The sequence below is a fragment of the Schistocerca nitens genome, chromosome 5, assembly GCF_023898315.1.
Source record: "Schistocerca nitens isolate TAMUIC-IGC-003100 chromosome 5, iqSchNite1.1, whole genome shotgun sequence".
In the NCBI taxonomy this organism is placed as follows: Eukaryota; Metazoa; Arthropoda; class Insecta; order Orthoptera; family Acrididae; genus Schistocerca; species Schistocerca nitens.
The window spans coordinates 148,856,506-148,883,361 of record NC_064618.1 but is presented as its reverse complement, the minus strand read 5'-3'; the positions used below and the strand labels follow the sequence as shown (position 1 = coordinate 148,883,361).

The following is a 26,856-nucleotide window of genomic DNA, read 5'->3' as shown; positions in this document are numbered from 1 at the left end:
TTTGATCTTCCTTGTCGGTTTGAAGATCGTCTTTACGCCATGTTTGCGCAATATACGGCCGATTCTGTCCGTCACTCTGGGAATGTATGGCAGAAAGGCCGTACCCGACATTTCTTTTTCTGGTTCCTTACTTCGCCGAGTGTTTGGCTCAGTTACACTTCTAATATAATTTGTGGAGTACCCATTGCTCCTCAGGACTGTTTCCAGGTGTTGCATTTCTCGTTTGAGGTGTTGCGGCTCACATATTCGTCCTGCTCTCGTTACGAGCGTACTAATCATGCCCCTTTTCTGGCTCGGGTGGTGGTTTGACAGTTTGTGCAGGTATCGGTCCGTGTGAGTCGGTTTTCGATACACGCTGTGTCCCAGGTTTTCGCCGTCCCTTGTGACCAGCACATCTAGAAATGGCAGTTTCTTGTCCTTTTCTACTTCCATGGTAAATGTTATGTTGGCATGGAGGCTGTTCAAGTGTCTTAGGAAGTCACCGAGCTGTTCTTCACCATGGCTCCACACCACAAAAGTATCATCGACGTACCTGTACCACACCTTAGGTTTGCAAGTGGCCGAGTCCAGTGCCTGTGCTTCGAATTGTTCCATGAAGAAGTTGGCCACCACTGGACTGAGAGGACTACCCATGGCGACGCCTTCCAGCTGTTCGTAGAAGTCGCCATTCCACGTGAAATAGCTCGTGGTGAGACATGCATGGAAGAGCTTTCTGATGTCTAGCGGGAAAATGGAACCGATGTGCTCCAGAGCGTCACTGAGTGGCACTTTCGTAAATAACGAAACAACATCAAAGCTGACCAGGATGTCGTTTGGTGCAAGTTTCAGTTTCTTCAGCTTCTCAATGAAATGTCCTGAGTCCTTAATGTATGTGTCGGTCTTCCCCACGTGTGGTTGGAGCAGAGAGGCCAAGTGTTTTGCCAGCTTATATGTCGGTGATCCAGGAGCGCTAACGATCGGTCTCAGTGGAACGTTGTTCTTATGGATCTTGGGTAATCCATACAGCCGAAGTGGTAGGGCTTCTGTGTTGCGCAGGTTTCTCTGTATGTCCGCCGGCAGAGAAGACGCCTTGATCAATCGATTCGTATTCCGTGTGATACGTTGCGTTGGATCTGCGCTTAGTTTTCGGTACGTCGTCGGATCTAATAGGTAGATGAACGTCGGCCGAAGAACCCGAGACAGAAGCCAATAGGCAGTTTGTCAACAAGTGGCCACGAAAGCCTCAACAATTTTGGATCCAGCTATCATTTTATGCCCACTCCTGATACTGAGTCTTGCCCAATCTCACTTGCAGCGACAATTTCTTTCCCAGTGGATTTGGGTTTCTTGTCTACTGTGACAAATATATCGTCTCCAGCCCCCATTTGCCTATCCTTTCCATATACATTTAAATTTTCCCCAAAAATCTCACAGCTATCAATTTCAGGTTTCAACCAGGTTTCTGTACCTAGTATTATGTGAGCTTCACTGCTTTCCATGAGTGCTTCAAACTGGCATTTTGTTGTGAATGCTTGGGCAGTTAACCATTACGATTTTAATACTCTCACCTGTGGGAGGCATTTCTTTCAAACTTGCACTGATATTTCTGGGTTTCGTACAGCTGTTGTTATCTGGATTGGTTGGAGGGTTGCCTAATCTAAAAAACCCTTTTGTGCACCCCACACACAGTCACCTACCTGAGTAACAGCCTCTGACATGTGGTGCACACCTGACCTAATTAGGGGGACCCTACCGTTTTCAACCTTATGGCGCAAATTCAGGAAGTCGCAGCCTAGCTTGTCACAGAACTTTCAAAGTCTCTGGTTCAGTCCTTCCACTCAACTCAGAACCAAAGGGCCACAGTCAGTTCTGGGGACAATGCTGCAATTGTGAGCTTCGTTGAAGCTCCATGCATAAGACTGGTCTTCTCAACCTTCTCTGCCAGTCACCGGAATGACCCAAGAATGACTTTGGAGCCCAGACAACAGGCATCATTTGTTGCAATGTACACCACTATCTGCAGTTGGCTGCAACCTGTACCCTCAATGGCTGCCAGAATATGATGATGATGATGATGATGATGTTTGTTTGTGGGGTGCTCAACATTGTGGTCAACCAAATCTTTCCATATTCAGTATCGGCATTTCCCAAATGATGATGAGATGATGAGGACAAAAGCACCCAGCCCCCAGGTGGAGAAAATCTCCAACCCGGCTGGTTCAAATGGCTCTGAGCACTATGGGACTCAACTGCTGAGGTCATAAGTCCCCTAGAACTTAGAACTACTTAAACCTAACTAACCTAAGAACAACACACACATCCATGTCCGACGCAGGATTCGAACCTGCGACTGTAGCGGTCGCGCAGTTCTAGACTGTAGCGCTAGAACCGCTCAGCCACCAGCGGCCGGCCAACACAGCTGGGAATTGAACCAGGGACCCTGTGAACCTGAGGCAGCAACGCTAGTCACTAGACCATTAGCTGTGCTGTCAGCATAGCCTCTTCAACATGTTGAATGTGGCCCCCAAGACATACACACTGAGAGCACTTGGTGTCCTTTCCTGTCCCTTGCTGCCATTTGCCTACGGGGTACAATCATTCACCATACATTTGAACTTCCAACGATTAATAGACGCCTACCCTTTTGCATTTGCCTCCTCCTGACACTGAACAAAACAGGACTCCCCACAATGGGTCAGTTTCACTTTCAGTGAAGGACAGCATCTCAAACTTGTTGGTTAGGGAAATCGGTACAACTTGAGTCCACCTTCTACAGGATGCCCTATTTTGTCGAGGTCTGTATACATATATTTTTATTTTATTTTATTTTTTTTGTGTGGGGGGGTTGCATACACCACACACATTCATTTGGCTCTAGATTTATCACCAAACACAGTTTGAGTTTATTTCAGTTGCTACAAGTTACTGGTGTGGTATCTTGGATTTCATGTAATTAACTAATTATGGCATTTTTCGTAACGATGATGAAAAATACTATTGGGCAAAGATTTTTCTAGATGCAGTTGCTAGAACTGATTTGACAACCTACATCAACATATTTGAAAAGAATCAAATATTACAATTGTACAACCATATTTATGAGAGGACAAATTAAAATATATCTTTTGAATATTCCCATCAACTGAGTATGTCCTTGCCACAGTGAATTATTGTACTACTACTACTACTACTAGTAGTAGTAGTAGTAGTAATAGCAATCATGGTGGCAGTTTTATTCATCCATTGATAATTTTTACTAGGCCATTTGACCTGTCATGGTATTAAAGCTGAAAAAATTGACAAAAATTCATATATACACATATTTACATACTTATAAGTCTAGTTTGACAAAGATGGGACAGGTAGTAGACCATGGTCTTAAGGGGACACAGTCACAAGGAAACTCCCATAAGGAATCAATGCTAAAACGAGCAAACGTCAGGTACACTTTCTGAAGTAACTAATGGTGATAAAGACCTGAAACTTTTACAGTGTACAGCTGAAACATCATTCTCAAATCACATAAAAATGGTTAATGTATTTTATATATTTCATGAGTAATCATTTTTTTGTTCTATAAGACAAAAAATTAAAACTTTTCTAAACACCTTGGAGCTTGTATATCTGTTCTTTTTATCACTACTGGTCTATTTTTTTATCTAATTAATCATCGTTGTATTAACAAGAGATACTGTAAGTCTGATGTCTGTAGAAGTCATAGTTTTTGAGAAAAGTGTACCAGAAGGTCAAAAAATGTAGTTTTGAGAAAAGTGGTATTAAAGTTTTACATGCAAGAAAGTAATGTACAATGTCATACAGACACACTTTTAAAACATTCCAGGGCTATACCGTGGCTCAGCTTCTTGATCTTTATCTTCTTTTCTTTGATCTTCTGGCTATCCTGGCCTCCTTGGTAGCATTTCCTGCAGAAATACCAGCATAACGGATATGGTCCATGTCAATCTTTTTCAGTCCCCTTTCAGTATTGGTACCTTCCTTTGTTCCCAAGAGTCTTAATACATCAGTCTTCTTTGACACACCAGCATTGAAGCACATCACTGCATTATGAACACCAAATTTTAGGGTTTCTTTTCCAACGAAAACAGTTTTTGGTAGCCTTGTCCAAATGACAGAATTCAAACTTTCATTTGGGTTTTGAGTTTTTCCATGGAGACACTTTTTCAAGAGCTCTTGTTGGCTAAGGTCTCTGAAAATGGGTTTCACAGATAGCAGGATTTTTTCTGGAATTGAGGGTTTGTGCTTATGGCTGGAAGATGTAGCTGGATTGTTGAATTTGCACCAGCTGTCAGGTCCCCGTGGGCAAAGGTTATGTTGTGGTTCCTCATCTGTTGAAATTTTATGAAAGAATATAGCCTAGATGGCTCTCCTCATTGCTTCTACATTTTTGCAGTTATTTCTAATGGCCATACCATAATAAGTCTGGATCCTGTCTATTTTAGCCTTTGTTAGGCCCCCTTTACCACCTAACTTTTTTTCCTTACATATCTTTAGAAGTTGTGATCCCGTCCTTTTCTGTACATGTCCTATACATTCCAGTTTATTAATTTTGACTCTAGGCCCATAAGGTTTATCTTCTACTACTTTCTGATAAGCCTTACTGTCCCCGTCCCCAAGATAGTCTGTATAGAGGATACCTCTTGACTGCACAGACCTTTTGAAAATGTTAGCAACACCAGCCACTTCCATGCCTCCACTAGAACCATCATAGTCCTTTTTGCACACATGTTGTATAGTGGGATTTTTGCTACAGATGTCACAGAACTTAGTAATAATTTCAGTATACAGAACATTCCCAGTATCAAAAGAAATTGCTGACAGAATGCCATTTAGGGATGTATGCCCATGTTTCTGCCAACTGCCATCAAAACCAGCAGAAATTTGCCTTGGGTCAGATTTCTTATCATTCAACTGAACTGCTTCTTTGGCTGCTTTCAACATTGTAGATTCACTTACCTCAGCTACAACTGCACCAATAGTCTTGTTGTAAACATCAAACTTTCTTGGAGGTGGAGGAATGTTCATCACTGCACAAAGAACAGCACCTGCACTTCGTTCTTTTCCAATAGATCTAAGTGCATACACTAATCTTATATTGTTTTCATACAATCTGCTTCTTGTTACATGGGATGACATTGTATTGGCAGTACAGCTACATTCCAAACATGTCAAAACTAAATTACAAACAATTCCATTGGTTTTCACCACATCTTCGTGCAAAGTAACGTTTCCACAACAGTTTTTACAATTTGTGTGTTTTTCCATAAGTTCACGTAATAACCTCATGGAGATCAGAATGTTTGTGTCAGTAATGACAGAAACACTGTTCACACCACATATTGCATTGTCACGCATTTGAGAGGCACTTGGAAAACCGGCAGCACCTAGAAGCTTCTTGCTTGAAGCACTGACACTTGCACTGACTTCACTTTCAATATTATTTTCTGCCCTCTGTTCAAAACTAGCAGTTTTGCGGTTTATTTTTATATATTTATTTCTACGAAACTTAGGCTTATATCCAAACTTACTTACTCTACCCATTGTGTTATAACGTTTCACAAAATCATTACATTTGTATCACCAAAACGTAAACAACTAGGATGAAGAAACTGACAAACGATAGTCGACAATGCAGACAGGCTGGCAAACATCAGAATAACAATTCTCTCTTGCAACCCAAATAAAGAGTATTTATATCCGTGGAACATAAATGATTGTTGTACTATAGTCAATGCTGACTACTGCACAAGACACAGCAAAAATGGACGTGGTGCTAGTTACCATGCTTCACGAACAAATTAATAACTCCGAATCTAATAATCAGATTTGTATGAAACAAACGGCATTTTGTAGCCAAATAATTGGAGCATGTATTAAGGGAAAAAAAAAGAAAAAGATCGATTTTTATGAGCCTGTTCGCAACTGTGTCCCCTTAAGCAGGAACTGCCCTGAAAAATCTAAATCATGTTTCTGGATGAAGACCAGGGTCTCCATTGTCCCAAATACAAGGCTAGTCTGTCTAAATCAGTACAGGCTCATTTGGCTTATCCCTAGTGTACAATACTGTTTTGTAAAGAAGTTATTACATAATGCAGAAAGCAAGTGCTACACTGTTCATTTCTCAATACCCAACATCGCATATACTGTACAAATTATTTAATAATGTAACACAGCATACAAATCAGCTACCATCAGGGCCATGGCAATGACATTTGGTTTTGATTCTGTGTACTGTAATTTCCCATTTACTTGTCTGAGAAACTGAGTCAGCACGTCTCCACAATGATTGAGATGTTGAGCTGAGAATGAGAATAAGGTGTTAGTATTATCCACTGCAGAGCTTCAGAGTAAGGTTACTTTGTATTATCTAAGTAAACCTTCACTGCACAGAACATATTGCTTAATATGTACCTTCTAACATAATTTTACAATAAGTTCATTTTAGTAATCTCTTTAATCTCATTTGGCAGTTTATTGTACAATTTTATTTCTTGGTAGAAAATTCTGTTTTGAGTTTTATGTTTATTATTTTGTGGTGAATGTTAGTTCAGTTCAGATCTTGTTCCATGTCATGGATAGAGCTATTTGTGCAGTTATTATCAATTTGATGTATGAATTTGGTTCGTAACTGTACTCAAATTAGTTAAAACCCACACTGTTTTAACTCATATTTACGGTGGAATAGGGTAGTACATGATTACTTTTATAATATTATTCTATTTATGGTTTTTACAACTATAACTGAAGATGGTCAATGTGTAAAAGTAGTAAAGGACAAAGTTTCTCAAACAAATAAGATTCTGTAAGTTTTAATGTTTCGTTCTTTACATATTTATAATGTTCAGAAATTCAAGATTGTTCCGCTGTTGGTTTCAGGCTATTTAAGTACTCTTCTTTATCCAGTATATCTTGCATCACATTTGTCCATCTGCCACATGTAATTTCCAGGATGGCCTTTGCCTTCTTAACAATGCTTTCTGCTTCCTTCCACTTTTTCCTGAAATAAATGTTGAGGATAAGAATAATGGCAATTTCAGGATGGATTAATACATAAAATGACGGAAAACCAACCACTCATCTTTAGCAGACTGATTTGTAGTGCATAGACACACACAACAGAAGACAGTATTCACTAGCTCTCAAGCTCTTTTTCTATAAGAAAGCAAACACATTCACACACACAACCATAGACACCAAAACACACATTACCACGTCTGCAGCGATTAATGATTAATTAAATGGAAACCTTGAAAAGTGTTTAGTTTACAGATAAGTGAATGTAATAATGGTCCTACAATAATTAATTTGTTAATACGCAATAATGTTTTTAATTATAAGCAACTGGAAACTAGAATAGAATGCTGTTTGAAGCTTGTCTTTTAAGCTGAATAGTTTGTTTACAGTAAGTCTTTAAAGAAACAGTGTCATACAAAATTGAAATTTCATTGAAGGTTTTTGCTGAATGATTTGTTATGATTTACATAAAGGCCTAACTCAACAATGGCTCAAATCACTTGATTCAACTTCTGGTAATCAACCATCTTCACAAGAGACTGTTTACAATTGGAAGACCAAAATTAGTTGTTCCAAACAACCCTGATGCTGCGCACAATATAATTAAAGATGTGATTCTTCAATTTCTAGTTGTATATCAGTTGACTAAACAGTCCATGGGACTACTGCTTGTTAACAGTGTCCAATGGGAACAGTAATTTGGCGATTTGACATGTCACCATAGTCAAGTGCACTGACAAACTGGCCTGATATGGGAGCTTGGCCGACTCATATCCCCTCCCCCCTTGGGGGGCGGGGTGTTTATATTGAGGTATAATAAAACTATTTGTACCAAATTTTTTTTAAATTCATTGTTTTTATAAAGACACAAAAGGCAGCCCTCATATCAGCAGTTAGTCTGGAACAAATATGTGGTAATAGCTGAAACGTGAGGGACACCAATTCACAAACTGTACATGACGCACTCCATTATGTGCTGTTATAATATGCTACTGAAGAACGGAATGCGAAGGGCAATGTTGATGGAGATGGAAGGAAGACAACTACAGTGAAAGTAAGTTTCACTTACAGACAGTCAGGAAATAATTTTCTTCATTCATTAAGTATTTACTCCCCACTAAAAATGTCTATTGTATCTCCACCACATAATGATGAAGATATCCCACTAGTGGAGAGCAATGTGGATGTAGAATTATTAGTTGCCTCCACACAGTGGGAGCACAGAAACTGAGCAATGCGGTAAAAAGAGACCACTGTGAGGTGTGATTTAGAGGGACAAGTCCTTTGGTTTCTCAGCCACTTTAAATAGGTGCACACGAAGATCAGAAAACCAATTTACAAACTGTACATGAAGCACTCCATTATACACCATTATAATATTGTCTTATTTATCTTATTATGGACTTGGATTTTGATTTGAGTAAACTGGGCTATTTGTACGCTACTTACAATGGACTTGGCATACATCTGGAATTTATCAGCGTGCAACTTGCTGGGTGAAGCTGCACATCGCCATCTCCTGGACTGCATTGTTTGTGAATGTGTTCCACACCAGTATGAACCTCATTCCAAGCAGCACATAGTGTGACTCGCCAATCATGTGTGAAGAACAATTTATGTTTGGTACTCAGTGGGAAACAGGCTTGTTACAGATGAAAAACAAGCTCTGACTGATGAAAATTTAGGAAAGAAATTGGCCAGGCTCCTTTCAAAAGAGCCATCCCATCATTTGCCTAAAGCAATTTAATAAATCACAGAAAAAGTAAACCTTGATGACTTGGCAGGGTTTTGAACTGATGTCCTCTCAAATGCCAGTTTGGTGTATTACTTCTGTGCTACCTTGCTAGAAGAGAGAGATGAGACATAAATGGATGAAAAGTTGTAAACTCAACTTATGTTTGTACCATTTGTGAAGGAGGTGGCAGAAGGTGACTGATTGTTCAATTTGTCAAAATTTATGGTACGTGTGTACCCAAAGGACCACATAAAACAGTATAGGCACCATAATGGAAAATACATTTTCTCTATCATTCTGATCATAGGGAGATGAAAATGATCAAAATCCATGGTATAAACTGAGGTGACAAAAGTCACAGGATACCTCCTAAGATTGTGTCGGACCTTCTTTTGCCTGGCGTAGTGCAGCAACACATGAACTCAACTAATCATTGGAAGCCCTCTGCAGAAATATTGAATCATGCTGCCACTACACCCGTCCATAATTGCGGAACTGTAGTCGGTGGAAGATTTTGTGGATGAACTGACTCTCGATTATGTCCCATAAATGTTCGTTGGGATTAATGTTGGGCGATCCGGCTGGCCAAATAATTAGCTCAAAATGTCCCAGAATATTCTTCAAACCAATTGCAAATAGTTAGGGCCTGGTGACATGGTGCATCGCCATCCATAAAAATTCCGCCACTGTTTAGGAACATGAAGCCCATGAATGGCTGAAAATGGTCTCCAAGTAGCCAAACATAACCATTTCCAGCCAATGATCAGTTCAGTTGGACCAGCCCATTCCATGTAAACACAGCCCACATCATTATGGAGCCACCACCAGTTTGCACAGGGCCTTGTTGACAATTTGGGTCCATGGCTACGTGGGGCCTGCACCATACCCGAATCCTACCATCCGCTTTTACCAATTGAAATCAGGACTCATCTGACCAGGCCATGGTTTTCCAGTCATCTAGGGCCCAACTGATACGGTCACAAGTCCAGGAGAGGGACTACAATTGCGTTGGTAGTCGGGTGTCATAGCCCATTAATGCCCAATTACGATGCAGTGTCCTAATGGAAACATTTGTTGTACCTCTTACATTGATTTCTATGATTATTTCATGCAGTGTTGCATGTCAGTCACCACTGACGACTATACACAAATGCCGCTGTTCTCGATCATTAAGTGAAAGTTGGTGGCCACTGCATTGTGCATAATGAGAGATAATGCCTGAAATGTGGTATTCTCTGCACACTCTTGACACTGTGGATCCCAGAATATCGAATTCCCTAACGATTACTGAAATGGAATGTTAACTACCATTCTGTTTTCGAAGTCTGTTAATTCCTGCCGTGCAGCCATAATCACATCGGAAACTATTTCGTATGAAACACCTGAGTACAAATGACAACTCCGCCAATGCAGCATCCTTTTATACTTTATGTACATGATATTATCACCATCTGTATATGTGCAAGGCCTCATCCTGCCTACCTTCCTAATTAGCTTTGGAAGAAATCAAGAAGATGAAAATACTTCACAATTAGGTAGTCCAGAACGAAAGTCCTACTGTCCCATTAAAGGAAGAATTAGCAGCACAAAATCATTGTTCTTCTCATATATTTGAAAGTCTGAACTGACTTCACCCCGGAGTTACAAAAAAGGAAGATACCTTGCTTAAAGGAGGATTTGATACCAAATAATGACTCTATTAATATCAGTAGACACTGGATGGGTATCATGTAATCTGCAAAAAGAAACTAAAGCATACAAATTGAAATACAGCCTTAAGTTACATTTCCCTCCATCTGATTTGTTCTTTACATATTTGTTTTTACTTCTTTGAACTGACTTCCACTGAGGAAACACTAAATGTGAAAGGCAAATGTAAAATCCACAAAAATCATTATCTTATGCTGCTTTATATTCCTGTAGCGCATCTCTGAACACAAGGATTAAGGACATAGTTTCTTCTTGCCTTTTCAGCTGCACTGCAGCAGGTAAATAAATTCTATAAAGGATTTCTTTTCACTGAAATTAATGAAAACAATGTAGTTTCACAATTATAATTTAAGTAAAAATGCCAGGATATTTTAGGAATAAATGGAAGAAAATAAATTTACGTAAAGCATATACTTACAAAAATTCAGATCGCTGTAGATTACTTCCTTTCAAACAACACAGCATCACATCGGACAGTTTCTGCAGTTCATTTGCAAGTTCGATACTTGTTTCACCAAACTGTTCTTCAACCATTGTAATGCTCCTCTTGAGGAACTGAACACTTTGTTCAAAATCTCCTAAAATAAAGGTATAAGTTATAATACAATACAGTCTTCCATAACAATCACTCCAAAGCAATCTCGTCTTACAGTCTCATAGAGTTTATTATTATTATAATGAGGTTTTCTGAACGGCTCAACAAAAACAAATTGCCTAGAAAACTGTAGGTTTAAACCTTCATTTACTTATTTTCCCTTGCCAAATATTGGTCCACCCTTAATTAGCTCATTGATTGATGTGGACTGTCACAGCAGTCAGTGTGTGATGTTCCCCAGGAGCATTCAAATTCTGAGATTCCAAATTGTTTACCGATTATTTGTAGTGAACTTCTGTGACAGTTTGACTGCATGGCAACTGGCAGACTCTCACGACACTATATCATTCATTTTAGAGTTTAGACCCGACAAAAAGCATTTAGACATACTGCGTAAGACGTCATTGTCATCTTGACATCATTGTTAATCACATTTAATGCTTTGCTTTATATCCAAGTAAAATATTTCAGCAGTAAATAATATGCTTTGGAAATATTCCTGTAGTGAATATCAACAATGTAGGAAAAGATAGATTGCTACTTACTTTAAAGAAGACATATTAACTTGCAGACAAGCATGATTAAAAGACAATCACATGTAGCTTCTGGCCACAGCCTTCATCATTAAAGACAGACACACACACAACATTCACACACAAACAATACACAAGCAAGAACACCCCAGGCACACACGACTGCCAACTCCAGCAACTCAGACCAGAATGCTGGGAAAGAAATTCCATTTGATCATTTAAAGCTGCACTAGCATTCTATGTTACACATTTATTGATCTGAAAGATTTCCAATAGTGTCATTTATATGCTTTTCTAAACAGTATTTAAAACATTATAATGTACATTGCATGGAGGGTAACTTGGATGGGTATGGCCCCAAGACCCTAACTTCACTCATCCTGCACCCACACCTTCTTCCCCCACAGTCACTCTTCCTCTGTTCTGTCACCCCTATTCTACTATTCCACATCATCATCATCATAATCATAATCATCATGCACTGCACAAATTCGCTGATGCCAGTGTGTGTGTGTGTGTGCTACATTTGTATCCTGTACACCTACTGCCTCACCCTCCCACATTTCTACCCTGTATACCCGCTGCCTCTCTCTGACCGTCAACCACCCTTCCTCAACCAACCTTCCCACTCTCTGCCTCCTTTTCTCCTCATTCACCACATCCAACACAATCCTTTACCTCAGTCAATCCACAGAACTGCAATCCTGGGGCTGTGCATTCAGCTGGCACAATGTAGCTGTATAGGAGTGCCAGAGAGAGAGAGAGAGAGAGAGTGTACTCTACCTCAAAAAAAGATACATCCAAAAGGTAGTGAGGTTTTCAACCTTGTTTATGTATTTGTCGATGATTGAACGCCACTACTAATCGGTCAGTTGTTACCTAAATTATTTACATTCTGCCAAAACTTTCCTCACCACATTTACCAACCTTTCACTGCACAGCACCTTGCCAGCTGGTTTAAGCATTTAGAGATGTCAGCATTTTTACTGTACAGATATTTCTCTCTCAGGGACAAACACTGCTTAAGCATTAGCAGAGCTTGTTCTATATCACCATTGTCAGCTGCATCAACTCCTGTTTGGAAAACAGTATCACAGATCAGAACATAAGGTTGACTGTTTCTTCTGCTTAAAAGTTGCAAATGTGGGATTATTTATTTCATGCTTTAAATTTTATTTTAGAGGAAATAAATTTGTTGATGGTTGAAATTGCATACAGTAATGCTGGGTCATGACAATTCAGAAAATGTACTGAAATTGACATTTTTCAAGATACATCCCTATGACTTTTTTCTCAGTTGCACCACCACAATACATTAAGCTTATTCTAAGTAGAAAAAAAGTATACCTTTCTCATAACAATTGTTGGATTGATCTACGTAATGTTCAGTTTTGTCAGCTCTCTCTTTAAATCTACAGCAACAACACTTTAATATACGGATTTTGTTCTCACTCTCCAATTCATTGTTTGATATTAGAGGTCCACTACACTGCGGGCACATCCATGCTGAAAAATGTTTCTGTAAAATAAAAAAAAATACATAAATTATTGCTATAAATTTTCAGTAATCTGCCAAGGAAGAAAAACATTTTATCAAGCTCTAACTTTGCTTGGGTTGCAGGAGATTTTATGCCAATTAACTGCCAACATTTGAGATACTGTTTTAGTTTTACAGTATACACCAACATTACCCAAACAGACACTTTAGTAGAAGTTTAAAACAGCTATGTCTGAAGCAAAAAATGGATTTATGCTTTCTCTGAATTTTACTACTCAAACACAGAGCTTCAATGTAAATACCTTTACAGCTGGAACACCTACTAGCAATACTCTGAGGGGACTATGGATATGTGAAAAAACCACTCATATGGCTTATTCTATCCAAACATATGAAAGTCTATCATCAAATGTAGAAAAGTACATGTGCGTGCGCATCAATCCCCCCCCCTCCCTCCCTTCCCCCCCCCCCCCCTCTCTCTCTCTCTCTCTCTCTCTCTCTCTCTCACTCTCACAAACACACACACACACACACACACACACACACACACAATTCAATTAAACATAGCCAGTGTTGCTTTTAGACAATGAGGCCTTTTCAACTGTGCAGGTGGGAATCATCCCTGCAACATACCCACAGTTCTGGTTATGTCCCCCACCCCTCCCAGCCTCAACTTTGTTAGTCCCTCCTATTCTCCACCTGCCTCTATCCCATTTCCTGCTCCCACTGAGCCTCATACACATCTTCTCCCTGCATCCCCCACACCCCCCATCCTCCCCCAGTGGACCTGTGTGAATCTATCCCCCTCTCTACTCCCCCCCCCCCCCCCCCCACACACACACCAGCACAACCTTCCGATGCTGGACCTAGCAGCCCACTACCCTGTCCCCACCATGTACCCGCACATCACATTCCCACAAGCACACACAGTACTGCAGCATCTTCCTCCACCCTACCCTACTATTGCTACTCACTCCATTAGGGCCTCAGCACCCAGAAATGACATTAACCATATGTGTATGGGTTTAGGACATATAAATGTGTGTGTTTGTACATTTGATGAAGGACTTCGTCCAATATCTTAATATTGAACAGTCTTCTTTTAAACAATATCTTAATGATGTCTAACAGTTTAACAGTTTTCTTTTAAATATGCATGTTTGACATTCAGCATCAACTTTATGTAGTAAGCAACAATCTGTTTAATTCATATCTTTGTTATTTCACACTAGATTTTCCCTGTTTCAAACATAAGAAAGATCATATATACAATGTATGAATTCGCATTATTAAGCCAGAAAAATTTTAAAAACAAACAAACAGAGGCAACATTTGCAGATGTGTTATGCTTACCAGAAAATCACCTGGGAATCATGGAATTGAACAGATACACCTACATGCATAAAGGTTGGTAAGCTACTTTATGCTGTGCCACAATATTGGATCGTATCAAACAAAGAGAGGCAAGATAGTAACACTGACTGTAACAAGAAGATATCCACATGGAGGAAATACAGTAATAACAATGAGGGAAAAATGACCAAACCCCCCCCCCCCCCCCCTCAGATGTTAGCACAGAGGGTACTGGGTACACACAAGGTGTCCCAAGAGGAACGGTCAATATTCAGGAATATGTCAGGAACGATCATTCAAAACAAGAATGTCTAGTCAACATGGGCTCTAACTTGCCTACCGTAAGAGCTAGGAGCACTACTTACTCTTTGATACTGCGAAACAAATCTCTTCTACTGCTTGCTCTGTGCTTTCCATATTTTGGGAGGAGGCAGTATGGACCAAAACAAGAAGAAATTGTTGGGGCAACATGGACCCTAAAATGCATATCTTAAGCACTATGAGCACTTGTTCAGTGGAAGAGATGTACAGTATTTCACAATAGCAAAGATGAGAAAGTGCCCATAGCTCTTTAGAGCCCATGTTTACTAGACTTTTTTTGCTTCAAATGGAAGTTCCTTTCAAATCCTTAAATATCAACTATTCCTCTTTGAGACACCCAGTACAACCACCAGCCAGGGGCTCAACTTGTTCACTACCAATAACAGATGGTCTGAAGATTCTGAGGTGAAAGCCAAGAGGAAAGATGTCAAAGTCAACAAAGTTGTTATTGTGGCTCTGTTGCACTTTGTCAGCTATATGCAGCTGTAACTCACCTTTATAATCAAATGCATGACATAGGAAACTATACTTATACCTGTAGAATGGAAAACGCAAGAATGGGACAGCTTCAATAATCTATGAATCACATAGTTTCTCTTCTGTGTAAAACATACTTTAACTCTTAATTGGTTGTGCAGGGTGTTCAGAACAAAGGTAAATGGTTTTCAATGATGCAGAGTTCATGTGAATGTCATCTAATTCTGTTTTGATTTGTGTGGCAGTCCAACCCTCCAAAACTGACCAATTCCGATGGCTGTCGACAATTAATTGTATGGTGTACATGTTGAAATTCTTTATACAATTCTTGGAATAATCAAGCTTACCAACCATGAAAGTGCAACATAAATGTTCCGTTATTTCATTTAAATTTACCAGACTTATCAAATCACTGTCGTTTTAACCACTCTTTTTATAACTTATCAGAATATCTGATCACAAAGATGTAAATTCTGCTTAATGCTAATGTTCATTTTTAATAGATTTTGACTTTGCCAATGTAGAGACGATAACTGTTCTATTTCAAAGTAGCCTGTAGTGGCTACCTCTGTCTGTTAATATATAACTTAACATCTTCCATATCCCTGAAGGCCCTCCTCCATGACAAGATTTACTGTTCCAGCATAAAATCAAGTGCCAGCACACCAGTCAGAAATGAGAGAGCAGAGAGGGCTGTGAAGAACACCCCAGTAATTCTTATCAATGGGTTATTACATAATAATAAGAGACAACAGAGGGTCACAGTAACAAATAACACGAAAGGAATAAGACTGAATTTGGATGGGGGAATCATTAAATATGGTGGTCCCGCAAAGTTTGGTGCGAGGCCTGTTCACATTCTTGACCATATACAAACAATTTTCCTGGGACTTCGAAAAACTGTCATGTTTGCTGATAACAAGTAAGTATATCAATAAACAGCCAAAATACATCTATATCAGATATAGCCAAGAGAATAATGAAACTGCATGCAATTTTTGATGATACAGGTATACTGATAAATGGTCCAAAAACATTCATACTCGACACAATTACGAGAATAGTGGAATGGGCTTCCAGCTGGTTCAAAGCAATAGCTTTTTATCTCATAAAGACTCATGGTATGCAATACAGAGATCAGTAGGCACAGACTAGATCAGGCTCCATGTGTAAACTTCTTGTGTATCCAGAGAGGTAATAAACTGAGGTGGCATCAGCATATGGATAAACTAACCAAAATGCTGAGTTCTGCATGCTTTGCGCTTAGAAATGTAAATCATTCAGTTGACCTGCAATTGAAATTGTGGACTCTCATTCAATATTGTCTTATGACATTATCCTTTGGGACCAAGCAGCTAAGGCCAAAAAAAGCATTTTTCTACAGAAGCATGGAGTAAGAATACTGTGTAAAGCTGAACATTTTGTATGAGCCTCTTCAGAAATCTGAGGATTCTTACACATATGTGGCAATACATAAATTCTCTAGTGGTATTTGCTAGTAATAAAAGGGTGAATTAACGATGAACTTTACAATTTAAAACCAAAATACTAGAAGTAAAATTCATTTCCATATAAATTACATATCCCTATCTAGGGTTCTGAATGGCTTTTTATATTCTAGCTAAGAAGTCTATAGCAGGTTACCCAAAGACATCATGCAAAAAATTTGAAATTCCCCAATATTGAAAACAAAGTGAAAGGGTACTTTACAAAGATGGTTTGATAAGTCTTGTATAAAAAGCAAGAAAATAGTTTATTTCATAAACGACTCTTCGCACTACCCAACATAATGTCCTTTGAGGGATATACACTTGGTCCAGTTCTCCTCCAGCTTTTTCATCCCATCAGAAAAATATGTCCTCTTAAACTCAGCAAAATACTCATACACTGCAAACATTACTTCTTCATTTTATGAAACTTTCTTCCCAGCAAGCTAATATTTCAAGTTAGAGAACACGAAGCAGTCACTTAGGGATAAGTCTGGTGAACTGGATGGATGAATAACCAATCCAAAGCCCAATTCAGGCACTTTCATCATTCTTATTGCTGGTATGTGGGATGATGCATCATCCTCACAAAACAGCACTTTTTTCACTTGGTCTTTTTTCAGCCAATGCAAGTTTCAAACAATCCAACAATGAAGCATAATAGGGTCCGGTTATGGTTCTGCCTTTTCCCAAGTAACCTATGAGGTTTATTCCTCAGGAACCCCAAAAATAGTGGCCATCACCTTACCAGCTGACAAAATGGTCTTTGCCTTTTTCAGTGCACCTTTCACACACCTCTGTTCATTGTTGTGACTGCCATTTCCACTCTGGCATGTAATGACGTATCCAGGTTTCATCAACAGTCACAAAACAGGGCAACAAGTCTTCTGGATTGTGATTAAACATCGACAGACACTGTTTGAAATGTTGTGTCAGATGCAATTCTGGTTGACTGTGAGCAATTGCAGCAACCATTTCACACACATCTCCTTCATAGCCAATTTTCCATGCAGGATATTATGCATGCACTCAGTTGACCTGCTTGCAGTCTCTCAAATTTTTATTTGGTGGTCTTGCATTATCATATCATAGATTCTGTCGATGGTTTCCTTTATGGGAAACTCAATTGGATTCCCAGAGCATGCTTCATCTTTGGTACTTGTCTGACCACATTTAAATTCATCACTCCAAAGGTAAATGGTTTTCAATGATGCAGAGTTCATGTGAATGTCATCTAATTCTGTTTTGATTTGTGTGGCAGTCCAACCCTTCAAAACTGACCAATTCCGATGGCTGTCGACAATTAATTGTATGGTGTACATGTTGAAATTCTTTATACAATCCTTGGAATAATCAAGCTTACCAACCATGAAAGTGCAACATAAATGTTCCGTTATTTCATTTAAATTTACCAGACTTATCAAATCACTGTCGTTTTAACCACTCTTTTTATAACTTATCAGAATATCTGATCACAAAGATGTAAATTCTGCTTAATGCTAATGTTCATTTTTAATAGATTTTGACTTTGCCAATGTAGAGACGATAACTGTTCTATTTCAAAGTAGCCTGCAGTGGCTACCTCTGTCTGTTAATATATAACTTAACATCTTCCATATCCCTGAAGGCCCTCCTTCATGACAAGATTTACTGTTCCAGCATAAAATCAAGTGCCAGCACACCAGTCAGAAATGAGAGAGCAGAGAGGGCTGTGAAGAAGACATCAGCCAACTGCACGCTGACCAACCCCTCTCCAGGACGACAACACGAAAGCAGTGGCCTCTATGTAAAGAGGACAAGCGCTGTGCTGACTGGTCACAGCCCACTTCTACAGCACCATAAAGATTAGGCACTTCAAAACCAGCGACTTAGGAATTGTAATTACTGGCAAGATTTCTTATTTGCAAGTCTCCCTTTGCTTGCAACACTTTTGTGTTATTGTCAAAGTTAAGTATTGTCATTGTTCATTTTGTAATAAAACTCATTAATATGATTTGCTTGAATGTTGTCTAGTGATCCGAGAAAGCAGGTTTCCTAAGCACCCTATATTTGACGAGTAGGCAGGATTCAACATTTATGGAATATGATGTGTAAGTGAATGAATGAATCAATGTCTGTCTTCCACAACTCCTTCTCAACACAACAATCATGTCATTCAAATGCTCCACTGAAGGTAAGCTCTCTTACAAATCCAGGTTCTATAGTGCTTACAGAAATCAACATGTGTCCCACTTACTGGAAGTGGACAAAAATATTGAAAGACTGAGAGAAATGCATGTTTGAACATAAATGCAGATGCTAGCCAAGCCTGCAGGTTGTGCTGTTATATTTGACCACGAATGGCACCTGTGCAATGTACTCAATACTTCCAAAGTGTCAACCATGGTCAAAACAGTATTCTGTAGAGTTTTGATTGCATTATGTTGCAGCTCAGTGCATTCAAAGTAGGGCAATTTGTTGGTGCCCGTATGGTGTGTGTTTTCATAACCACGGTAGCTGAAGTGTTTAAGGGTTTCAAGAGGCACTACAGCGAAGATTATACCACATACAAAGAAAGTGGAAAAACATCATCTGCTAAGTCATAGTGTGGACTACAATGTGTGCTGTGTGATTGTGATGGACAATCACTGAAAAGAACTGTGATGTAAAATGAGAGGATAACGGCTCCAAAAGTCACAGCAGGACTGAATGTTGTGCTGGCAAACCTTGTCATCACTAATACAACATGAAGGGAGCTCCATAATCAGGGTATTAAAGGTTTTGCAGAAAATATTAATATTAACTTTAGGCTTTCTGCAGATGATCTAGGTATCTACAATGAAGAGCGGTCTGACTAAAGCTGTACAAATATTTATATAAAGATATGAAACAACTACTAACAAAGAGACAGAGGGGCTGGCCAGTACTTACCTCAGCTCAGTACAGCCGATAGATAACACAAAACAGAACATAAAATTTACATTCCTAGCTTTTGGAACTTTGTTCCTTCATCAGGAAGGAGAGAGGGGAAAATGGGAAGAAGGGAAAGTGGATTTAGTTACTCACAACCCAGGTTATGAAGCAACTGTCTTTGGCTTCCTTCTGACAACCATGCCTCCATCCTTGCTACCCTCCCTGTTTACCTTTACCTTTCCCTGTTTCTTCATAACCTGGGTTGTGAGTAACTAAATCCACTTTCCCTTCTTCCCATTTTCCCCTCTCTCCACCCTGATGAAGGAACAAAGTTCCAAAAGCTAGGAATGTAAATTTTCTGTTCTGTTTTGTGTTATCTATCGGCTGTACTGAGCTGAGGTAAGTACTGGCCAGCCCCTCTATCTCTTTGTTAGTATTTGTACAAATATTCAATCAATCCTTGATAAGATTTCGAAGTGGTGCAAAGACTGGCAACATGCTTTAAATATTCATAAACGCAAAATTGTGTACTTCACAAAATGAAGAAACATAGTACCCTATGAATTTAATCTCACTGAGTAACAACTGGAATCTGTAAACTCATACAAATACAGTAGGGACATGAACTGGAATGACCACATAGGCTCAGTTGTGGGTAAAGCAGATAGGAGACTTCAGTTCACTGGTAGAATGCTAGGGAAATACAGTTAGTCTAAAAAGAAGAAGACTGCTTACAAATCACTCATGTGACCTATCCTAAAATATTGCTGAAGTGTGTGGGAGCTGTAACAAACAGGACCAGCATGGGATATTGAACGTATACAGGGAAGGGAGGCACTAATTCTCACATTATTTTTGTGGGAGTGTGTCATAGAGTTATTGAAAGAACTGAACTGACAGACTCCTAAAGACAGACGGAAAATGTCCCGAGAAAGTCTGCTGACAAAGTTTCAACAAAAACCTATAAATGATGACTCTAGGAATACACTTAAACCTCCTACATATCATTCCGGTAGCGATCATGTGAACAATATTATACTTGTTACAGCACACACAGAAGCATTTAGACAATCATTCTTCCCACACTCCATACATGAATGGAATGGAAAGAGCCCTAATAACTGGTACAATGGGGTGTACCCTCTGACATCCACTCAACAATGGGTCACAGAATGTACATGTAGAATATCAGGGCAAGCTGGAATTCCAAAATAACTCATCAGTGATGCAAGTGCCCATAACGAGAGAATGAGGTGCCGAAGCCATAAAACATGGACTATGGGGCAATGGAAGAATGTCATTTGGTTGGATGGGTCATTTCACACAGTTTCCAGTTACTGGCCAAGTCCCAAGAGTAAGATGTGATGAGGGTTTGGTGACAATTTGCACAGCCATGTCGTGGTGTTCCATAGGCCCGATGGCTACTCTGCAAAGTCTCATTACTGCCAAGGATTCTGTGACCATTATGGCTGATCAGGTCCAGCCTGTGGCACAATGTTTGTACCCCAAACGTGATGCTGTGTCCCAAGACAATAGGACCCCCGTTCATACAGCTCACATCATCCAAAAGTGGTTTTGGGAGTACAAAGGATGAATTGTTGCATCTTCCCTGGCCACCAGTCACCTTATTTCAGTATTATTGAGCCTTTTTGGTATGTGATCATTATCCATCTCCATCACATTTACCTGAGCTTGCTATTATTTTGCCAGGAGAATTGTATAAGAATCCCCTGGAAACCATGCATGAACTGTATTTATCAATTCTGAGATGACTTGAAGCTGTTCTGATAGCCAATGGTTTGCCTATGCCATATTAAGCATGATAATATTATGTGTTCTTGGTGTTTCCATATTTGTGCCCACCATGCGTACCATATAATATAGACCCAATGGAAACTCGTGAGACATCCAAAGCATTCTACAACTGTCCAATGTAAAACATCTCATATGGATACAATTGACATTCTGTTACAATGGAAGCAAAAAAAGATTTCTTCCTAACAGGAATGTATGTCACAATAAAAGGTCAAATCAGCCTTTATAACAAAAAAAAAAAAAGATAACTGAACTTCACAATATACCACATTTTCAAATCAAAATACTTACTTCTTTTTCAATCATAGCAGAATCTGTGCAGCAATCACAAGAACATCTAAAAAAGTACTGTGACTTTAAGATTTCTTGTCGTTCCTTCAGTGGCATTCGTCTGAAATGCGGTCCTGTATAAAAAATCAAATAATTAGGAAATGGAAAATGCATGGATTAAACTTTAGATGGGTTTCACAATAATGTATTATTGGGCTGGTGCATAAGTTCATAGCATTTTTCTATAAGTTTAATAAACACAACAGATACACGTAGCAACAGACTTTAGTCATCAATAATGCGTTCTCCTCCACTATTTACAACAGTCTGCCAATGTTGGGATAACTTTTCAATTCCAGGACCGTAGAAATCTTGCAGTTTTGAGGCAAAGAACTCACTGAGCCACGTTCGGAATGTTCCTTGACTGTTGTTTGATAGAGAGCAGAAAAGGTGAAACTCTTAACAGCACACAATCAGGTGAATAAGATGGGTGCAGAATGACATCCCAACCCAACACCTGTGTGTTTTTTGTCAGTCAAGCAGAATGTGGACGGGTGTTATCATGGAGTGGCATCACTTCACGCAGTCTGCCTGGTCATTGTTCTTGGATTCTGTATGCAAGACATATCAGTTGTTTGCAATAAATGTCAGTAGTGAGGGTTATACCACATCTCAGTGTGGCTTCAGCTGCCAAATGCTGCAGTTAAGCATGTGTGCGTGTGTGTGTGTGTGTGTGTGTGTGTGTGTGTGTGTGTGTGTGTGTGTGTGTGTGTGTGTGTGTGTGTGTCTATATATATCATCTTTACGGCAAAGGCCTTGTTGGCTGAAAGCTTATATTGTAACAGTCTTTTTGTTGTGCCTATTTGCGATTCAGCATCTCTGCTACATGGTGAGTAGCAACATTCCTTTTCATAATATTTTTACATTCCATCCTGGATTTTTTCCATTGTTTGAAAAATGGCAATATGTTAACTCAAATAGCAACTGTGAACTACAAATAAAAATGATAACCAATAAGTAAACCCACAGGAACTGGAATACCAACATACAAAACAAAAACACTATGAACTTATAAACCAACCCAATATTTGTTGTCAAACAATTCAGCTAACTTTTTATCAACTCATCATGTCATTCAGAATATGACAAGTGTATATGCATGCCAAAATCTTATTACACATCTACATGTTAGTAACTGTATCCAATAAAGTGTTCTCCAATACAAAGATGTTAGCACATTGTGTTAGCACTCAATTTTCAGTTCAATGAACAGAAACAACCTACACAAATCAGTATTATTTTTCTAGCTCTCACATTGCAAGCGAGTACTAGAAAACTAGCAATAAAAGACATAGATATTAAGTATTCTGCTATAAAATGAGCCTTAGTTCTCAAGCCAAATCACATTTTATGAGACCATTCAACCATCACAGTTTTACACCTATGTATAAAAGCTCACAGATGAAATATTTGTCATTCCCTTAACAGAACACATTGGTCTCTTTGGAACACTGCAGGCTGTCTAGAACAGCTATCAAGTAGTCATGCTCTCTCCAGTACTGATATTAGTCATGACAGTGAAGTAGTGTGCAAGTGTCAGTTGACTGTATGGAAAACAGCACATTAGGAGTGGTCTCCATGGAGAAGTGACATAATGGCAGAAAGGGATAACATGTTTTGACGTGAATGCACACTGTCCAATGTGTCTAAAAGAAACCTTTTGCAACCATGTACCACAGTAAAAGAAAAGTGGTAGTAAAATGATCCTAACTGATAGAGAACAGAAACAAAAGGCATACCGAATCAATAATAATGTTTCAAACCCAATAGGAACTGCTGCTGTCAGTGAATGCCAACTAATATGTTACTGAATGAACATTTCAAAAGCAACAGCATGCAATGAACATTTGGAGTCGGATACATCGGAAAAAAACCATTGCTCACAGCAGCATGTAAAGTTGCTTGTCTTCAAAGGGCCAAACAACAAAGAAACTGGACAGCACCTGACTGGACTCATGTTGCGCGGTCGAACAGGTCACGATTTTGCCTCTTTTCAAATTATGGAAAGCATCAAATGCACTAATGCCCAAATAAGACATTTATACCATAGCTACAGTCGAAGATAGCTCCATGATGTTCTGGGGGCCGTCTTTTGTACCATGACTTGGGCCTATTCATTTACATTAACCAGGATGCTCTGTTCAGTGCCCTTTCTTCTACAGCTTCATAGTGAATATGCTGTGAAAACTGACAACTGCTGTGTTCACAGGGCTGCATGCATGCAGCTGTGGTTTGATAACACTGAGGCACCCTGCTGCATCTTGACTGCCCCACTAAAGCATCCAATCTTAATCCCATTCAAAATGCATGGATATATCTGGAACAGAGGCTGAAACATAGCACTCAACATCCCCAAAATTTGGTGGCTCTTTATGATATAATCATCAATAGATGGCTTCAGCCGGACATGACACACTTGAAGATCTTTTAGATTTTCATCATCACCAAACTGAGGCTATTGTCAAGACTAGAAATAGTGTTAGATGGTTTTAACCTGTCATTTTCTGGGGGTGACTAATTTTTTGTACGGTTTGCTTATATAGTACACCTTCCAGTCTATGGAGTAGTACTTCCCGTGACCAAAAGGAGTTACCATTACACCAATAATCTGGCAATAGTAAGTCAAGAGGGAGCTGAGTGCCTATTACACTAACAATTAACTTCATCCAACGCCAGCTAAAACACAACTGCGTGCATTTCATTTTAAGCACAATCAGGCACATCATAAACTTGACATCACATGGTAGGGGATACAGTTAGTAAACATGAACCTTTCAAAATATCTGGGAGTCACTCTGGACCATACTCTGACCCATGGGCAGCATTGTGAGAATACTAGAATGAAGGTGGAAGCCACAAATAATATTCTCCACAAGATCACTGGTAACACATGCGGCTCCTGTCCACAAAGCCTGAGAATGATGGTACTAGCAATGTGTTACAGTGCTGCAGAGAACATGTGCCCAGTCTGGTACAAATCCACCTATGCAAACATAGTGTACAAGGAACTAAACAAAATATGTAGGCTTAGTATAGGCTGTCTTAAACCTACACTACTTGCAAAACTCTTCAAACTTGCTGGTATAGTGCCACCAGATATTCATCTTGAAGTAACTGACAATGTGGAGAGAACAAATCAAGCTCATCGGGAAAACCATCCATTACATTGACACATTCCAGCACCTCCAACGTTGAGGTCCAGAGGAAGTTCCCTCAAGACCACTCCAGTATTACAAGTGACAATGGTCACAGAAAGAAAACAACTGTGAGTCTCTCGACTTTTAGAATAACTCCACCTGGCCTCCTCCTTCAGAAACCCTCACACCTGGGCATGAACAGAATTGAATGGTGTGGAGGTCACTCAGTCACCTTCGTTCTGGAGTTGGAAGATCCAGCAGCAACCTCCAGAAATATGTGGATATCACCAACTGTGACTGCAGAGAACCACATACCATGGAGCACCTATTAGACTGTCAGCTATGCCTTCCATCTAGCACTGAATGTCTTTTGCTTGTGACATTGGGTGCAGTTGTGGTTGTAAGATTTTTGCTGCGAGTGGTGTAGTTTAGTAATTCTTTCTTTCATCTGTTTGTAATGGTAATTACCATATACTGTATTTGTTTTCTGATTCAAGTAAATAGTAATAGTAATACACCTCCTGTTTAGCCACTCAATAAAATCTGAGAAATTTTACACAAAATTAAGGGTAGTACTTTTATAGGACAACTTAAATATGTGAAGAGACTGACTGATAAGAAATGTCATGAAGCAACAAGCAACAGTTAAATTGGTAATGGAGGAAGCCTGAAGGGGTACACCTTTAGAGGAAGATCAGGGTTTGAATATAGTAAGCAAGTTCAAGACAATAACATAACAGTGTTGTACAATGCATAACACAGTCTCCTGTAAGCAAAAATGGAATTACACAGTGTAGTCTCCTCAAGCTGAATTACCATGATTGGACACAATGTGTGCAGGTAACATGAAATGTTTGTGATTTTCTGGTTCAGTTTGATCTGGTCTGAAATGGTTCAGTCTTCATTCTGTTAATGTACAAACATGAGCACATATAACCACTGCAATATGTACACTGTTTTATATAATAGTTCTTTTTTGCTTGGCTTGCTGATACACTATTGTTCTCATGTTCATGAAGTAGCATTCTGTCATATGACTTGGTATAATAAGCATTTGATCAAGATTCAGTGAAATGTTCAGCAGAAGATCTGATGATGGCAATGTAGTTTGCTGAAACCAGTTATCACAATAAATGCTGTACAACAGAAATCTTGGCTCACTGGAGCTGTACTTCAGTTTCTATGTATATCTTAAAATACACATGCATTCATGTACTATCATATGTACAGAGGTGTAAAAAATAAACAAGAAAAAAAGAGTAATATGTGCTATCAAAATTTAGTTCTATGATTAGTGTGACTGCATGCCATTGCCATACCAAACATTTCTTTGGAAAAAAATGGCATGTAGATGTACAAAGCTTCACCTTGTGTGGCCTACGGATTGTTTTCACAATGAATCTTTCACTCTGTGGAGGAATGTGTGCTGTATTGAAGTGCCTTGGCAGATTAAAACTATGGGACAGATTGGCCCTCAAAACTGGAGCCTTGTCTTTCATGGGCAATACCTTACAAACTAAGCTATCCAGGCACAACTCACAGCTTCATTTCTGGCATTATCTCTCCCCTACTTTAAAAACTTCACAGAAGCTGTCCTGCATATATCTACCAAGTAACTTTTCTAGAAGATAGATTCACTCTGGGAACAGTCCCCTAGGCTGTGGCTAAGTTATTCCTCTCCAACACACTTTCTTTGAGGATGTATGACTATAAATCTGATTTTACCATGGAATAAATAATAATAATAATAATAATTATTATTATTATTATTATTATTATTATTATTATTAATATGTTATTATTATTATTATTTATAATTTAATCAAAAGAAGGTGTAACATATATGTCACATTATGCAGATCATAATTTTAAGTGAAATACATGGCAGTAAATAAAATAAAGCATGTATGTGTGTATCTAATCTAATCTACATTGCATTTAGGCAACAGCATTCATTTACTT

At 39.1% G+C, this 26,856-nt stretch overlaps 1 protein-coding gene across 1 annotated transcript in view; it reads right to left on the bottom strand.

The window, feature by feature from the left end:
- Positions 1 to 6,790: 6,790 nt before the first annotated feature.
- The window catches only part of LOC126260165 (SET and MYND domain-containing protein 4-like), a 119,585-nt gene continuing 99,519 nt past the window's right edge, over positions 6,791 to 26,856 (bottom strand). The window contains exons 9-13 of the mRNA XM_049957428.1: positions 21,719 to 21,831; positions 12,932 to 13,103; positions 12,512 to 12,658; positions 10,875 to 11,034; positions 6,791 to 6,994 (exon numbers count right to left, since the gene is read on the bottom strand). Coding sequence (XP_049813385.1) covers positions 6,847 to 6,994; positions 10,875 to 11,034; positions 12,512 to 12,658; positions 12,932 to 13,103; positions 21,719 to 21,831 — 740 coding nt within the window. The 3' untranslated portion in view covers positions 6,791 to 6,846. The remainder of the gene's footprint in view (positions 6,995 to 10,874; positions 11,035 to 12,511; positions 12,659 to 12,931; positions 13,104 to 21,718; positions 21,832 to 26,856) is intronic.